The sequence below is a fragment of the Eubalaena glacialis genome, chromosome 5 (assembly GCF_028564815.1).
Source record: "Eubalaena glacialis isolate mEubGla1 chromosome 5, mEubGla1.1.hap2.+ XY, whole genome shotgun sequence".
Lineage (NCBI taxonomy): Eukaryota > Metazoa > Chordata > Mammalia > Artiodactyla > Balaenidae > Eubalaena > Eubalaena glacialis.
The window spans coordinates 137,036,213-137,049,981 of NC_083720.1; the positions used below are offsets into that span (position 1 = coordinate 137,036,213).

A 13,769-nucleotide genomic window follows, 5' to 3' on the forward strand; every position below is an offset into this window, starting at 1 on the left:
TAACAACTAGAGAATCTAGATGAAGGTTTACAGGTGTTTAGTGTACTGTTTCAACATTTTGTAGATTTAAAAATTTCCAAAATAAAAGTAGGGAAACAAAGGTAAAGGCTATGAATAAATAAATACAGAAACTAGTGACAAAAATCATCAACTATATATATATATTTTAGTTTTATGGGATTTTTCTTCCTTTACAATATTAGAATCTCTTTTTTTTTTTTGACCATGCCGTGCAGCACACAGGATCCTAGTTCCCTGACCAGGGATCAAACACGTGCCCCCTGCAGTGGAAGTGCAGAGTCTTAACCACTGGACCACCAGGGAAGTCCCCAACAATATATTCGTATAATATAATATAATAAAAAAAAAATTGAATTCCTTTAAGGCCAAATGCTGATGTTTGTTGTAACCTGTTTAGTTGATACAACATTTTTGGAGAGCAATATGAATTCCAATATGTATAAAAAGTGAAAGTTTTGTTGTATTCTATAAACCATTTAATTCCATTGCTGAAAATTTATCCTGAAGTAATTATCTAAAATATGAAAATAAATTTCTCATGAATGTATGCATTTAGAGCATTATTCATAATAGGAGAAAACTGGAAATAACCTGAATATGTAACCATGGAGAATTAGGTATTGTAATATATCTACTTAGTGAAATATTCTGAGGCCGCTAATGCTACCAATGTTGATGTGATGCTCTAGGAAGGACACAATATTACTTACATAGAATTTCTGCCAAAAATGTACAAGTTTAAAAGTGTTGTATCAACATAACAAGTCCACAATAATCCTAACAGCATCGAGTTTTAAACTGTCATAGGAAACAATCAGATAAACCAAATGAAGGGATATTCTTGAAAACAACTGTCCTTTACTTTTGAGTGTCAGTGTCTCAAAAGACAAGCTGAGGAACTGTTTCAGATTAAACTGAAAAGACATGACAACTAATGCAACGCATGATCCTAGATTGGAAAAAAAATATTTTATAAAACGAATTACTCGGCAACAGTTGGCAAAATTTGAATATTGATTCGATGATTATATTTTAGATAAAAGTGTTGAATATTACATTTCCTGATTTAATTGTGTTATGGCTCTGTAAGAAAATATTTTCATACTTAGGAAGAACATGTTGAAGTATTTAGAGCTCATTATGTCTGCAACTTGCTCTTGAATGGCTCAGAAATAATGAAAGATTGAGAGACAAGGCAACATGTTAACGGTTGTTTAGTTTAGAAGGGTTTGTGGAAGTTACTATTGCAACTATTCTGTAAGTTTGATAATTTTTCAAAATAAAATGTTTAAAAAGTATTATCCAGTCTACAAATAATGTCCAAAATATTCTCAATAAGAGATCACGTGAAAAATACAGTTCAAAACTGTATGTGACCTATAATTGTAAGAGCATAAAATGTTGGCATATCGATGTATTAGGGTAGTAGGGAAGATTTTCCTTTTTTTTAAAAAAAAATTAATGATGTTTGTTATATTGTGTTTAAAATGAAACCATTATATAAGATTAAATGCATTTTAAAAATCACCAAGGGGCAAAAAAAAAAAAAAGAAAAGAAAAGAAAAAATCACCAAGGGGAAGAACAGTATAAAATAACAATAAGAATAATAAAATAATTTTTAAAATTCCAATTCTACTCCAAGGTTCCTTAAACATGTTTTTTTTTGTTTGTTTGTTTTTTCGGTTTTTTTTTTTTGGCCACGCGGCTTGCAGGATCTTAGTTCCCCGACCAGGGATCCAACCCGGGCCCCTGGCAGTGAAAGTGTGGAGTCCTAACCACTGGAATGCCAGGGAATTCCCTCCTTACATTTTGAAAAACGGAAGTTTAATTTATAGATTCAAACCAATTTAAGCTGTTGTCCCATTCCCCAACATGAAATCTTTTGCTAAAGTCCAGCTCCAAGTTAAAAAGCAAATAACAAATTCCCCTCTGGGTGTGGGTGTGATTTTTTTTTTTTTTTTCTTTTGATGGCACTGAACACAAGGCTTTTAAGTAATATTATCTTCTATCAGATATCTGGTTTAATCTCCCAAAACAAGAACATAGTTCCAAGTTTCTTTATGAGTACTTTAAATACTTTTACCCCCTAGGCAGTTTCAGAAAATAGCATGAATTTCCTATATTTAACATTCTCTTTTTTCAGCTCTTTGAAAAAAAAGTTTTATTGTGGTACAGTTTACATGCAATGTAACATTCCTTTTTTTTGGCTGCGTTGGGTATTTGTTGCGGCACGCGGGCTTTCTCTAGTTGCAGTTAGCGGGGGCTACTTACTTGCTGTGCGGGGCTTCTCATTGCAGTGGCTTCTCTTGTTACAGAGCACGGGCTCTAGGTGCGCGGGCTTCAGTAGTTGTGGCTCGCGGGCTCTAGAGCACAGGCTCAGTAGTTGTGGCGCACGGGCTTAGTTGCTCCACGGCATGTGGGATCTTCCCGGACCAGGGCTCGAACCCATGTTCCCTGCACTGGCAGGCAGATTCTCAACCACTGCGCCACCAGGGAAGCACAACATTCCTTTTTAAGACAAAAAAATAAACAAAACTTAATAAGTTAAAATATTTAAATATTTTCACTTAAATATTTTCAGTCAAGTATCGCTCTGCTCAAGTATTAATTACATTTATCTAATCCTTTTTGTAACTAACAAAACAATAATTTCCCTTTAGTTTTTAAATTTCAACAATGACTGCTGACATTTTCCTATGTATTGCCAAAATCTCTTTCAGAATGTAAAAATTAAGCTCTAATAAAGGGATAAGATCGTGTTTACATATCTTGCCATCTTATTTTACTGTAAAATAAAATAGGTATTTAACTCTCATGTGAACCTATTCTCTTACCTTCCAGGGGGGAAAAGCATATAAGCCTATATGGAAAAACTTTTAAGCAAGGTCAGTTTTTTTTTTAAGGTTCTGTTTCCATAAATTGCCTGGCAATTAAACTAACAGTTTGTTTCATAAATCTGCCCAGCATAGTAATTTTTTTTCATTTTCCAGAAGTCACTTTTTATAAGCTAAGTACATCCAGTCTGCTAATATGCATATCTAGCTCAAACCCTTTTCCTCTTCTTAAAACCTGATAATCTCAGGCACTGATATGATAAAGTATGGACACCTGTTTCCTAACTTTCCATTTCAGAGCTGTGAATGCTGTTGGTCAATTTGTACTAAATGCATCCACAGACCTGACAAAAGCTCTCCCCAAATAGTAAGTCTTTAATAGTGATTTGTCATTTTTTTCAAAAGATATAAATGGCTCTCTTGCGAGTATTATTACCATTATTTTATTACTTATTTTTAACAAAACAATAATCACGGTTTTCCATTAGCTACCTGAAACACATAAGGTGATATCTGAGAATTTTTAGTACATCCCATGTTCCTAAGCAATGTCCTGAATGAGGATTGGTATCTCTCAAACTCTGAACTTAAAATAAGAGTTTAGAGGCAGGTGAATCCAAAATTTCTAATTCACGGGTCTCCAAAGATGCTGTTGGAATAGAAAGGCACATGGCAAGTCCTGGGGAAGGTAGCCATCCAGACCATTCCTGTAGATGGGTGTTTCCTCAGAGAATCATCACAATCTGAGGACACAGAGAAAATCCAGTCCACAGGGGTAGTTTTCTTTTAGCCAAGCTCATAGAGCGTAAGTAAAACAAACTAAAAAATTTAGTGCCAGTTAAGATGGACTCTGAGCGATATACCTAGTCTAGACATTCATGTATCCGTATCAGCCCTACATATATACAAATCAATACCAGAAGATATGTTCGTCATATGGTTGCTTGGTAAACCTGGAACCAAAACAAGGAGAATTCGTTGTGGTGTCCTCAAGAAACCGTTCCCAATGAGGGCCAAATGGACCAGAGTTCCATATTTTTGCACCAGGGCACTCTGTCCCCAGAACAAAACTAGATGGTCAAATATTGTCATTCTGGATTCCTCTTTTATAGATGGTAAGCAGACCAGCTCCCACCCATTAACACATTTCTTTAGACAAGTTCAATGTAAGCACTTACTCATGTATGTAGCAATGAAAATCCAGTCATGCTTCCCTGAAGTTCCACCCAAATCTCTGAATTTTGGGTGTTTACACTCTTGTGGGTCATTTCTAAAAGCTACTGTTCTCATCCCACTACATTTAAATTTTTTTCTAATTTCAATTTTAAAAGGTAAATTACGTTTATTTATAGTATCTTATTGTTGACCCAGCATACTCCTTACCTGAATTTTTCACATACTCTTTGCAGATTATTTCTCATTATTTCAGACAATTATCTTTCTTATTAGGCAGTCCAATTACAATCTAGTCAATATTATATAGTGTTAAGAGCCCTGAAGACAGAACTGTGTTCTTGGGAAAGTTATTTAACCTCAGTTTCCTTATCTATCTCAGAATGTTGTTTTGAAGATAAAATGAGGTATTATCAATGCACATAAACTGCTTAACATGATACCTGGTATATAGTAATTTTCCTATTACATTGTTAGTCCTAAGGCTAGAATTCTGTGAAGTTTTAAAAATTTTGGTTTTTCCCAAATATTTGTTAGCATTCTACCTACAAATCATCAAGGACCTAACATTTGGCTAGTGGAGGCAACCAATGACTAATTAAATAATATTTAATATAATACTGGGTTTAGAGCTAGAGTTATAAAGTGGCCTGAAGAAAATAAAGCAGAGTAAGGAGATAAAGAGTAAGGAGCATGATAATTTAGATAGGGTGGTCAAGGAAGCCTTCCCTCAGGAGATGGCATTGGAACAGAGATCTGAATGAAACAAGGGAAGAAATGAAGTGACTGTCTCAATCGTTAGGTGAATGAGTGCTTATTTTGGCTTGTTAGCTGCACCCTTTCTGTTCTTAGTCACACTTCTTTATATGGGTAGTGAACTATTTATATATCTATGACTTAGGATGGCAAACAGATTTAACAGTCCAGCAAGGAAGTGCCTGGGCTTCCCATGTCCTCTAAATATCCTTCAAATATTACACATTTCCCATTACTAACTTAGTACTTCTTGAATTGTCAGTTTTGTAAATGAACTTAGTATTAGAAGTCCTTCAAAGAGATACAGGCATTTTGGAAGACCCTATCAGAGGAAAGCAGCTCTGGTATGGAAGAAAGAATCTTGGAGTCAAGAGAATTGGGTTTGAATTCCAGCTCACCCATTGGCTGTGTGGACTTGCCTGTGTCCCCTACTTTACTGAGTCTGTTTCTTTATCTATAAGATGGGGGTGATAATGTTTAATTCACATATTTGTTATAAAGGTTAAATGAATTAGTTGATGTGAAAAATATGTGGTATGTTATAAGAAATCAATAGTTGACTCTGAAAGCTTGGAATATCCTTAAAGATAATGGGCGGGGGTTGGTTCTCTGCATAGAAGAATTCTTAAGCATATTATACTATACAAAAAGTAGAAATAATAAATTTATGTTAATATAATATTACATCATGGTAATTATAGTTAACATTGAGTGCTTACTATATTCTAAGAACTATTCTAAGTAAGTTACATGGAGTAACTCATTTCTCACACTAACCATACAAGATAAGTACTGTTATTGTGCCTATCTAACTCATGACAAAATGAAACACAAAGAGACTAAATAATCTGCATGTGGTCACAGTAAAGGGGAGAATTGGGATTATGAACCAAGAAAATTTGACATTGGAGCTCATGCTCTCAAATACTAAACTATATAATTGTAGTCTAAAGGATTATTTATCCTGTTTGAAGCCATCATTTTAGGTCTTTCCTAAAGTAACATCATTGTAGAAAGTGACAACAATTTAAAAAATAGAGTATAAAGTATAACCAAGTTTAAAAAGAGAGTGAAAAAGGTTTTAAAAAAGTTAATGTTAACTAGAGGTTGGTTTAGATTATATCTAAAGTTAATACCCAAAATTAAAATATTAAGGATCATTTACTTTATTATGCGATTTCATATCTTCAGTCTCAAAACCAATTCATTTTAAGAAAAAACGATTGCTTAGTACTAATCCAAGTCTAAGAAAGGCAACTAATTTACACAGAATGTCTAAAATTCCAAGGCCTGTTTTTTTTTTAAATCCTAGACAGTGTAGCAGTAATATTTTTGAGGGATTGATCATAGCAGATGTGATCAGTTTGAACCATAGTTGAACAATGCCCAGCAAAACAATGACTTTGATTATCTAGAAAACCTAAATAAAATTCCAATGACAAAATACATGATAAAAATGATGTGCTGTTTTTATTATGATGTGTTCTATTAAATTATTTAAAGTCTCTTTACCATGAGTTAGATCTATAAAGACTAGTAATATACCAGCTTCAGGATTATATTATGTAGAGAAAAGATCATGACTATTTACAGATGCTAAATGATAACCAATCATTCCAGGCATTTATTTATTTATTTATTTTCCAGAATTTTAAATAATAGTTACCATGATAGTATGCTGGGGCATTAATTATGTATTAACTAGATAACTCCAACAAGTAGAATAGTGTTTCAATACCATATCCCATTTCAAATATCTTTTTTATTACTCTTTCTTTTAAGTACAAGCACAAATATGGTAGTAATGTAACAAATGTACTTTTTTGTGGATTAATAGATTAATAAAGAATAAAATATTTCAGACTGGCAAAAGCAAAACAACCATATACACACATACATAAAAACCTAATCACCAAGTCTTCGACATGGTAGAGTCTAATGGTAATATTAGGAAAAGACACATGAATGTGTCATAAAACACATGCAACAAAGCTCATACAAAATGGAGAGAAATTAAGCTCCAAAGAAGAGGAGTATATATATATATACTTCTACTATATACGTATAGTAGAAGTACTAGGATGATTGACAAAAGTGAGGTGTGTTTTGATCAAGAGAAAAGTTAAAAAAATGGAAGCTATTATTAAAAGGAAGTTTTAAGAACATCACTGGTTTTCAGTCCCACTGAAATCTCTTTAAATTTTAAATCTCTTTTGTTCTATTATCTAGCAGCACTGGGAAAATAATACATCTATACTATCTCTTCAAAGAAGATAACAGGATACTACTTTTAAACAACAGAAAGTATCACTGAGATCGACTATAATTACTTTGGATAGGTTAACTAAGAGTAGATAGTCTGTAACTATTTATCCATTTATCCATTTATTTTATGTTTTCAGAATTCTTTCTACTTTAAACCTACTAGAGCTAAGTTGACTGGTCAAAAGCTTTTATTAATCGTATCTGGCATCCAGGTGAACCAAAGCATATGATCAGGCAATGGTTTTGAGTTCTTATTACAGCCTCAATTATGTGTTAGCCAACTCAAGCAACCATTATGTAGTCAGTAATAGGTATGACACAGCTCTGGACATCAGCAACACTGTAAGCAGGCAGGCACAGGCAACCTGCTTATACTGATTTTTCTGGTGTTAAGATTCTTAAGAAGCATGGAAAATAGTAATCATATGTCTTCCTCATTAAAACCTTACATTAGCGCTCTACTAGATTTTTTTACCTCTGTTTTTTGTATTAAAAACCGTGCAGAATAACACTGTCTTGAGAAATGACAGCACAGCATCTTACAGGGAAAGGAAATATAGGATGCCACTGTAGGGATAAATTTCTAATTACCAGTGATTATTGTGAGTATAACACTATTTTCCTGAACATTAAAGTCTCCATGGAGGGTAGCTACAGTTAAAAAAAAAAAATTGTTTTGAAACTTGAAAATTGCATCGGTGTACATGATAATGTAACAAAGTACACAAAAGAAAAATTTTAAACATTGTTTAAAAAAAAGCATTAGGGGAAGCCGCTGATCCTTAGGAAGGCACGAGGTTGACTATTATGAAGCATTTAGGGAGTCCGATTCGTTTTCAAAGCTGGTTACAATCATTAGCATAGCACACCCTTGTGAGGTAAGTGTATTATCATCTGTGGTTCATAAATGAAAAAGCTAGGGCACTGAATGATTAAGTCACTCGCCTAAGGAGAATGAGTCAACGTCAAGAGTCATAGTTGACCCGGCCTAACGACTCCTGACAGTCAATCCAGGGCTTAGTCAGCGGGGGCCGGAGTGGCTTCCCTGGCTGGCACCGGACTTGGGCTATTTCCGATCACGTTAAAGCAGAACAGTAGAAGCGAGAGGACCCGACTTGCAAATGATTTTTATTTCCACGCAAGCCTTAGCCCTGAGGTCTTAATCTCAGGAGTTCGAACAGGAAACGCTGTCGGGTGCACTCCCCCTCCCCCAACCTGTGGCAAGTGGGTACTGTGGGCGGCTCCGCCACCCCCTTTGGCAGTGATGGCCATGAGTGACCACCAGCGTTAGCGGAGCCGGGGGACCGGGGAGGGTTGACTGCTTAAACAACGATTCTCCATCGCCGCCTCTTTTTGAAACTAAGAGAAAATGGTCTGCAGTCAAAAGAAAATTAAATAAACACACAGGCAACTTGTCCTAGGACCTCAACTAAGCAAATGAAGCCTTATTGTGCGTGCTGAGCCTTCGGTTCCCAACCTTTCGGGGAAGATGGGAGGACAGGGTGACAAAGGGTACAGTAGGCATGCCTGGCAGTAAGTGCGACAGCAGCTACCCAGGCGGAAGAGCAGAGGACTGAAAACCACCCTCCAACACGCGTGTGTCCGCCGCGTCGAGAACCGCGCACCGTACCCATCGACCACGTGACTAGTCCTTTTTTTTTTTTAAACTTCTTTGCCTAGAAGGAAAAAAAGACGAAAACGAGAGAGAGAGAAAGACAGAAGGAGAGAGACTCCACTTCCCAGAAGCCTCTCGTTAAACACGCCGCCGCAGTCTTGCGCAGGCGCCGCCAGGGCCAAACGGACACGTCCGTCACGTGAACAGTAGCCGGCCAATCCGGTTTGAATCTCATTTTTTTCCTCTCACCCCCCCCCCCCTTCAGGAGCGGTTGTGCGATCAGATCGATCTAAGATGGCGACTGTGGAACCGGTGAGTATTGCTTTTGGCCCCCACCCCCACCGGCCCGCACGCTCCGTCTCCCTTCGGACTCGGGGACCCCGCGGGATGGCGTTCCCGGGCGCGCACGCTACCCCTTGCCGCCCCCTCCCCCTCTTCGTGGGCCTGACCTCCCCGCGGACAACTGGGGGCGCCCCGGAGGTTGGCCGCGACGGCGTGTAGAGCCCACGTTCTGGTGGGGGCCCGAGAGCTCGCGGAGAGGTGTGGGGGAGGGGCGGCGCCTCAGGCGGAGCCGCGAGGGGGTTCGAGGGTGGAGGGTGACCTGGGCCCTGGCTAGGTGTGTGGGAATTGTGTCTTCGGGATAGGAGGGCGCTGGGCCGTCTCCGAGCTGGCGCCCGGATCCGCAGGGAGGGTGGGCGGCGAGCCGGCCTGGAATGAGATGGAGGGAGCCCCGGGGCAGCCTTTCCGTGTCTCCCTTCCTCGCTCTAGCCCAGGGGCTCGGGTGCGGGCGCGCGCCGGGACTCCTTAGACCGGTGGGCCGGGGAGCCGGTGGGCGCGCGTTGCCCTAAGGGTGAGTTGGGCGGGAGTGGTGCCGCGGCGTGCGCGGAGAAGCTTCGACCTCGCCGAGGGGAGCCGAGAGCGGCCAGCGCATGTTACGCCGGCGCGTCCGAGAGTTGCCGGGGTGGGCGGCAGGGGAGGCGAGAAAGGTTTGGAGTGGGGAGGAGAACCCCGTGTCACGCGGTAAAGCTCTGCGAGTAGGATGAAGGGTGGTGGTGCTGGTTAGCAGAGGGATCACATTGTCCTCGCCCCTCCGTGCTGGAGGCTGGGCTGTCATGGAGGAGGGAAGGGGGAGGAGCGAGGCCTACGGATAGCTGCTGCCGGTCTGGTTGCCGGCCGGACCTGCTGCATTTCACACGCTCCTGTCTCCCATTCATTCATCCTTTCCGCGCAGTGCGCACGCCTCAGAGAATGCGAGTGGGTGTAGATCCGTCTGTTCTTCCGAGTCTGTCTTTATCGTCTGGAAGGTTCCTCAGGCACAGTTTACTAGAAATAGGAACTTAACTTTTAAAGTTAATTTTCCATTTGATTTTCTCTTTATCCGTTCTGCTGGTTTCCCTCCCAGTTTGGGCACCATCTTAAACTTCTTTCAAGCAAGCTGATCCCAGAGCACCAAGTTGATTGTTAACCGTACAAAGGAGGGAGTACCTTTGTCATAGTTTGGGTTTGCCGGCACTGGCTCACTGAAACTTCTAGGCCTGTGTTGCCGTTTCAGGAATGTCACATCTAAGTGATACTTTAGAGGCATAATACATTAACCAGAAAACCTTTGATACTCTGGAACCAGTTCTGGACCTTGGTTGCCAGATATTTTCATATATCTTTAATGGTAGTTTGTAATTTTGATAATGGCCTCCCAATTTGCTTTGACTTTTTAAAGACTTTTATAACTATTAAAAAACTAGTTATGAAAAGGTCTATAGAATACAAAAATGCTTATTTTTCATTACATTGACGTAAACTATCCTTACCTTGTTGCCAGAATTTAAGGCAGATTTTCTGCTTGGTTGCTTATTCTTTTATTGGTACCAGTGTTTATTTATATTCCTGGAAATTAGATTGACTACAGAACTTTCTTAAGTTGCTGATACAGTTAAATGATTTTTAGAACATTAATGTTAAATAGATAAAAGATAAATATGTAAAACTTTAACTTAAAACCCTTTAATGGGCTCTGATATTACTTCTGACTGGATCAACTCTCCTACCCACCGTACCAGCGTCAGTAAAAGCATTACAGCTGGTAATAAGGGCAAGGCTAAAACCTCTAAACAATAAAACAGTAATGTAGTCTGTGAAGTTTCAGTAACATTTAGGGCCTTTGGGTCTTGCAGGCTATGCTGTTTTGTTTCAACAACAGGGAACAAAACTACAAAGTGTTGAAGGACTGTTTTGAGTCAGTAAATATTTATAGCTCCTGATACGTTTAGGACCTTGTACCAAGTGTTCTTTAGGATACAGAGTTATACAAAATGTGACTTTATACCTTGTTCAGTGTAAATTTTAGGAGCTTAATTTCCAGTGATCTGGTTAATGATGCAGTATAGCATTCCTTCTAGTGCTGACCCCAGGGAGATTTCAATACTGCATTTAAATTTGGGGAGTAGGGAACCTAAAAACTTAGTGTGTGAAAGTCAAAAGCCAGATTGAAACTATAATAGCCAGAGGATGCATGTAAAATAATTTTAAGTGTTTATTTTTAGTGAAAAATGCGACTTTAAAGTACTTTTAATGCACCTTTGTCCACAGGTTAGTCATTTAGAATTCTTTTTGACAATTTTAAATAGTGGGATTTTTTTTTTTTTAAGCAGCTGGTTAGTATTTGCTGCAATTGAGGTGTCCCTGTAAAAGCCTACAAAAAGCATATTTGTTCATTGCTATTTCAGCTAGCTTGTGAGTTTCCTTATTACTTTTTTTGCTGGGCATAATCAGAAGCACCTGGAGTCATGGGTTTTTTTCTGCTTGTCCCACCTTTGTAGGCATTCAGGGAATTTTTATCTGCGGAAATTAAGTAAAATATCAGTCATTTTCAGTTTGATATTGTGTGCTTCTCAAGTGTGCATGTATGAGATCATTTAGGTTAAGAAGTGGCTTACATGGAATCTAAAAAAATGATACAAATGAAATTATTTACAAAACAGGAATAGATTCACAGACATAGAAAACAAATTTATGGTTACCAAAGGGGAAAGGGAGGAGGAAGGGATAAATTAGGAGTTTGGGATTAACAGATACACACTGTATAAAATAGATAAACAACAGGGACCTACTATAGAGCACAGGGAACTATATTAAGTATCTTGTAATAATCTATAATGGAAAAGAATATACATACATATATACACACGTGTGTATATATTTATATATATATAAAAAACTGAATCACTTTGCTAATACACCTGAAACTAACACAACATTGTAAATCAACTATACTTCCAAAAAACCCCACAACAAAACACACACAGACACATAAAAGAAGTGGCTTACAGATATTAAACTTGTTGACAAGCTTGATAGGTATATTAAAGGAAGCATTTTACCTCTTAACAGGTAATATGGCAAAGTTTTGAACATTGGGATAAACAGTACTCTCCTATTATTCTGTTGGTATTTGAATTGTGGTTAGGTCAAAATTAGACTTTGTGGGTAAATCAAAGTTAGACTTAATATTAGTTGGCGAAGATGGCAGGCCATCTTGCCTCCAGTGGGTCGTGGTTTTTGGCAGCTTTTATCTTCATTCTGCATTCTTCATTATTGGTTTTTTTTTTGACTTGTAGTTCTTTTAAAGGTAAGAGATTTTGTTTCTTTAGTTAAATTGAAGGTATATAATTTTACTTGTTTTTACATTGTATCTCTTGAATTTTTTAAACTGTACATTAGTTTCATAAATGGAATCAACTTGGATGGTCAGCTGATCTAATGTTTCCTTTTTTATCCTTTAGAAACATGTTTTGTATTGCAGAGTTTATTAAAAGTAAATAAGTCTTAAATACGTGTTGACAAATCTGTTGTTATATAATGCCATGGTTTTTTGCTAACCAAAGACTATTGATTAACTAGCAGACCTTGCAAATTAATATGCATATTTTTGCTTTAAGAAAGAACGCAGTATATCAAAGTTCATTCATAAACCAAACAAATTTAGTTCTGGTGTTTATATTTTAGATTTCACTTGTTTTTTACTCTGAATGAAAATTATGCCTAATTATTTGACTTACAGAAGTCCAGTTTAGAAATAGACATAGTTTTACACACCAAAGTTGCAGAGAATAAAATGTTTAATGAATTATGTAACCTTAATCCAATTTGGACAGAAAATTCTATGCAAAATTTTTTTTAAGTATTCTATTTAATTTATATAAGGTTAAGAATATAGGAGAAGTACCAGCAGTTCTGGATGTAACAAGGAGCCTATGAAGTAGTTGTTCTAGCAATGGTAATTTCTTCTTTTCTTTCTCTGCTACTATTAGAAATTTCCTTGCTCTTCTGGTACCTGTGAATTGCTCCATTTTTGTCATAGAGAATTTTTTGAGAAGTGGAAACGAGCCTGAATTATAGTCTAATTTTAATATCTGTGTGACCTTGAAGACTGAAATTTCTAAGTCTAGCTGAAAAATGGGAATAAGATATAGTGGTTTTGATTTTCAAATGCACTATTCAGGGATGAAAATTTGTCAGTTATGAAGAACTAGATAGGGGACTTCCCTGGTGGCGCAGTGGTTAAGGATCCACCTGCCAATGCAGGGGACATGGGTTAGAGCCCTGGTCCGGGAAGATTCCACATGCCGCGGAGCAACTAAGCCCGTGCGCCACAACTACTGAGCCTGCACTCTAGAGCCTGCGAGCCACAACTACTGAAGCCCACGTACCACAACTACTGAAGGCCGTGCGCCTAGAGACGTGCTCTGCAACAAGAGAAGCCTCCTCAATGAGAAGCCAGTGCACCGCAATGAAGAGTAGCCCCGCTCGCAGCAGTGAAGACCCAACACAGCCAAAAATAAATAAATTTATTTTTAAAAAAAGAACTAAAGTTAATATTCCATAGGTGTGCTGCATGTAGGTGTATCCATGCAAAGTTGTACTCACCTTTTCCTCTCTTTGCTAGAAGATTTACATAGCCGACTTTATCATTTCTTTGCCATTATTAAGAAATACAAAGCTTATGACCCATAACCCACAGATACTCTTCCCACTCCTTACTGTAAAAATCACTAGTGTTTCTTTAAAAGTCCCTATACGTGTCTAGAGAAAAAAGAAACAATGGCTT

The 13,769-nt window shown here is 37.9% G+C and overlaps 1 protein-coding gene across 1 annotated transcript in view; it reads left to right on the plus strand.

The window, feature by feature from the left end:
* EIF4E (eukaryotic translation initiation factor 4E) overlaps positions 1-13,769 on the plus strand; it is a 118,642-nt gene that overhangs the window by 62,419 nt on the left and 42,454 nt on the right. Inside the window, exon 2 of the mRNA XM_061192597.1 lies at positions 8,931-8,977. Coding sequence (XP_061048580.1) covers positions 8,931-8,977 — 47 coding nt within the window. The remainder of the gene's footprint in view (positions 1-8,930; positions 8,978-13,769) is intronic.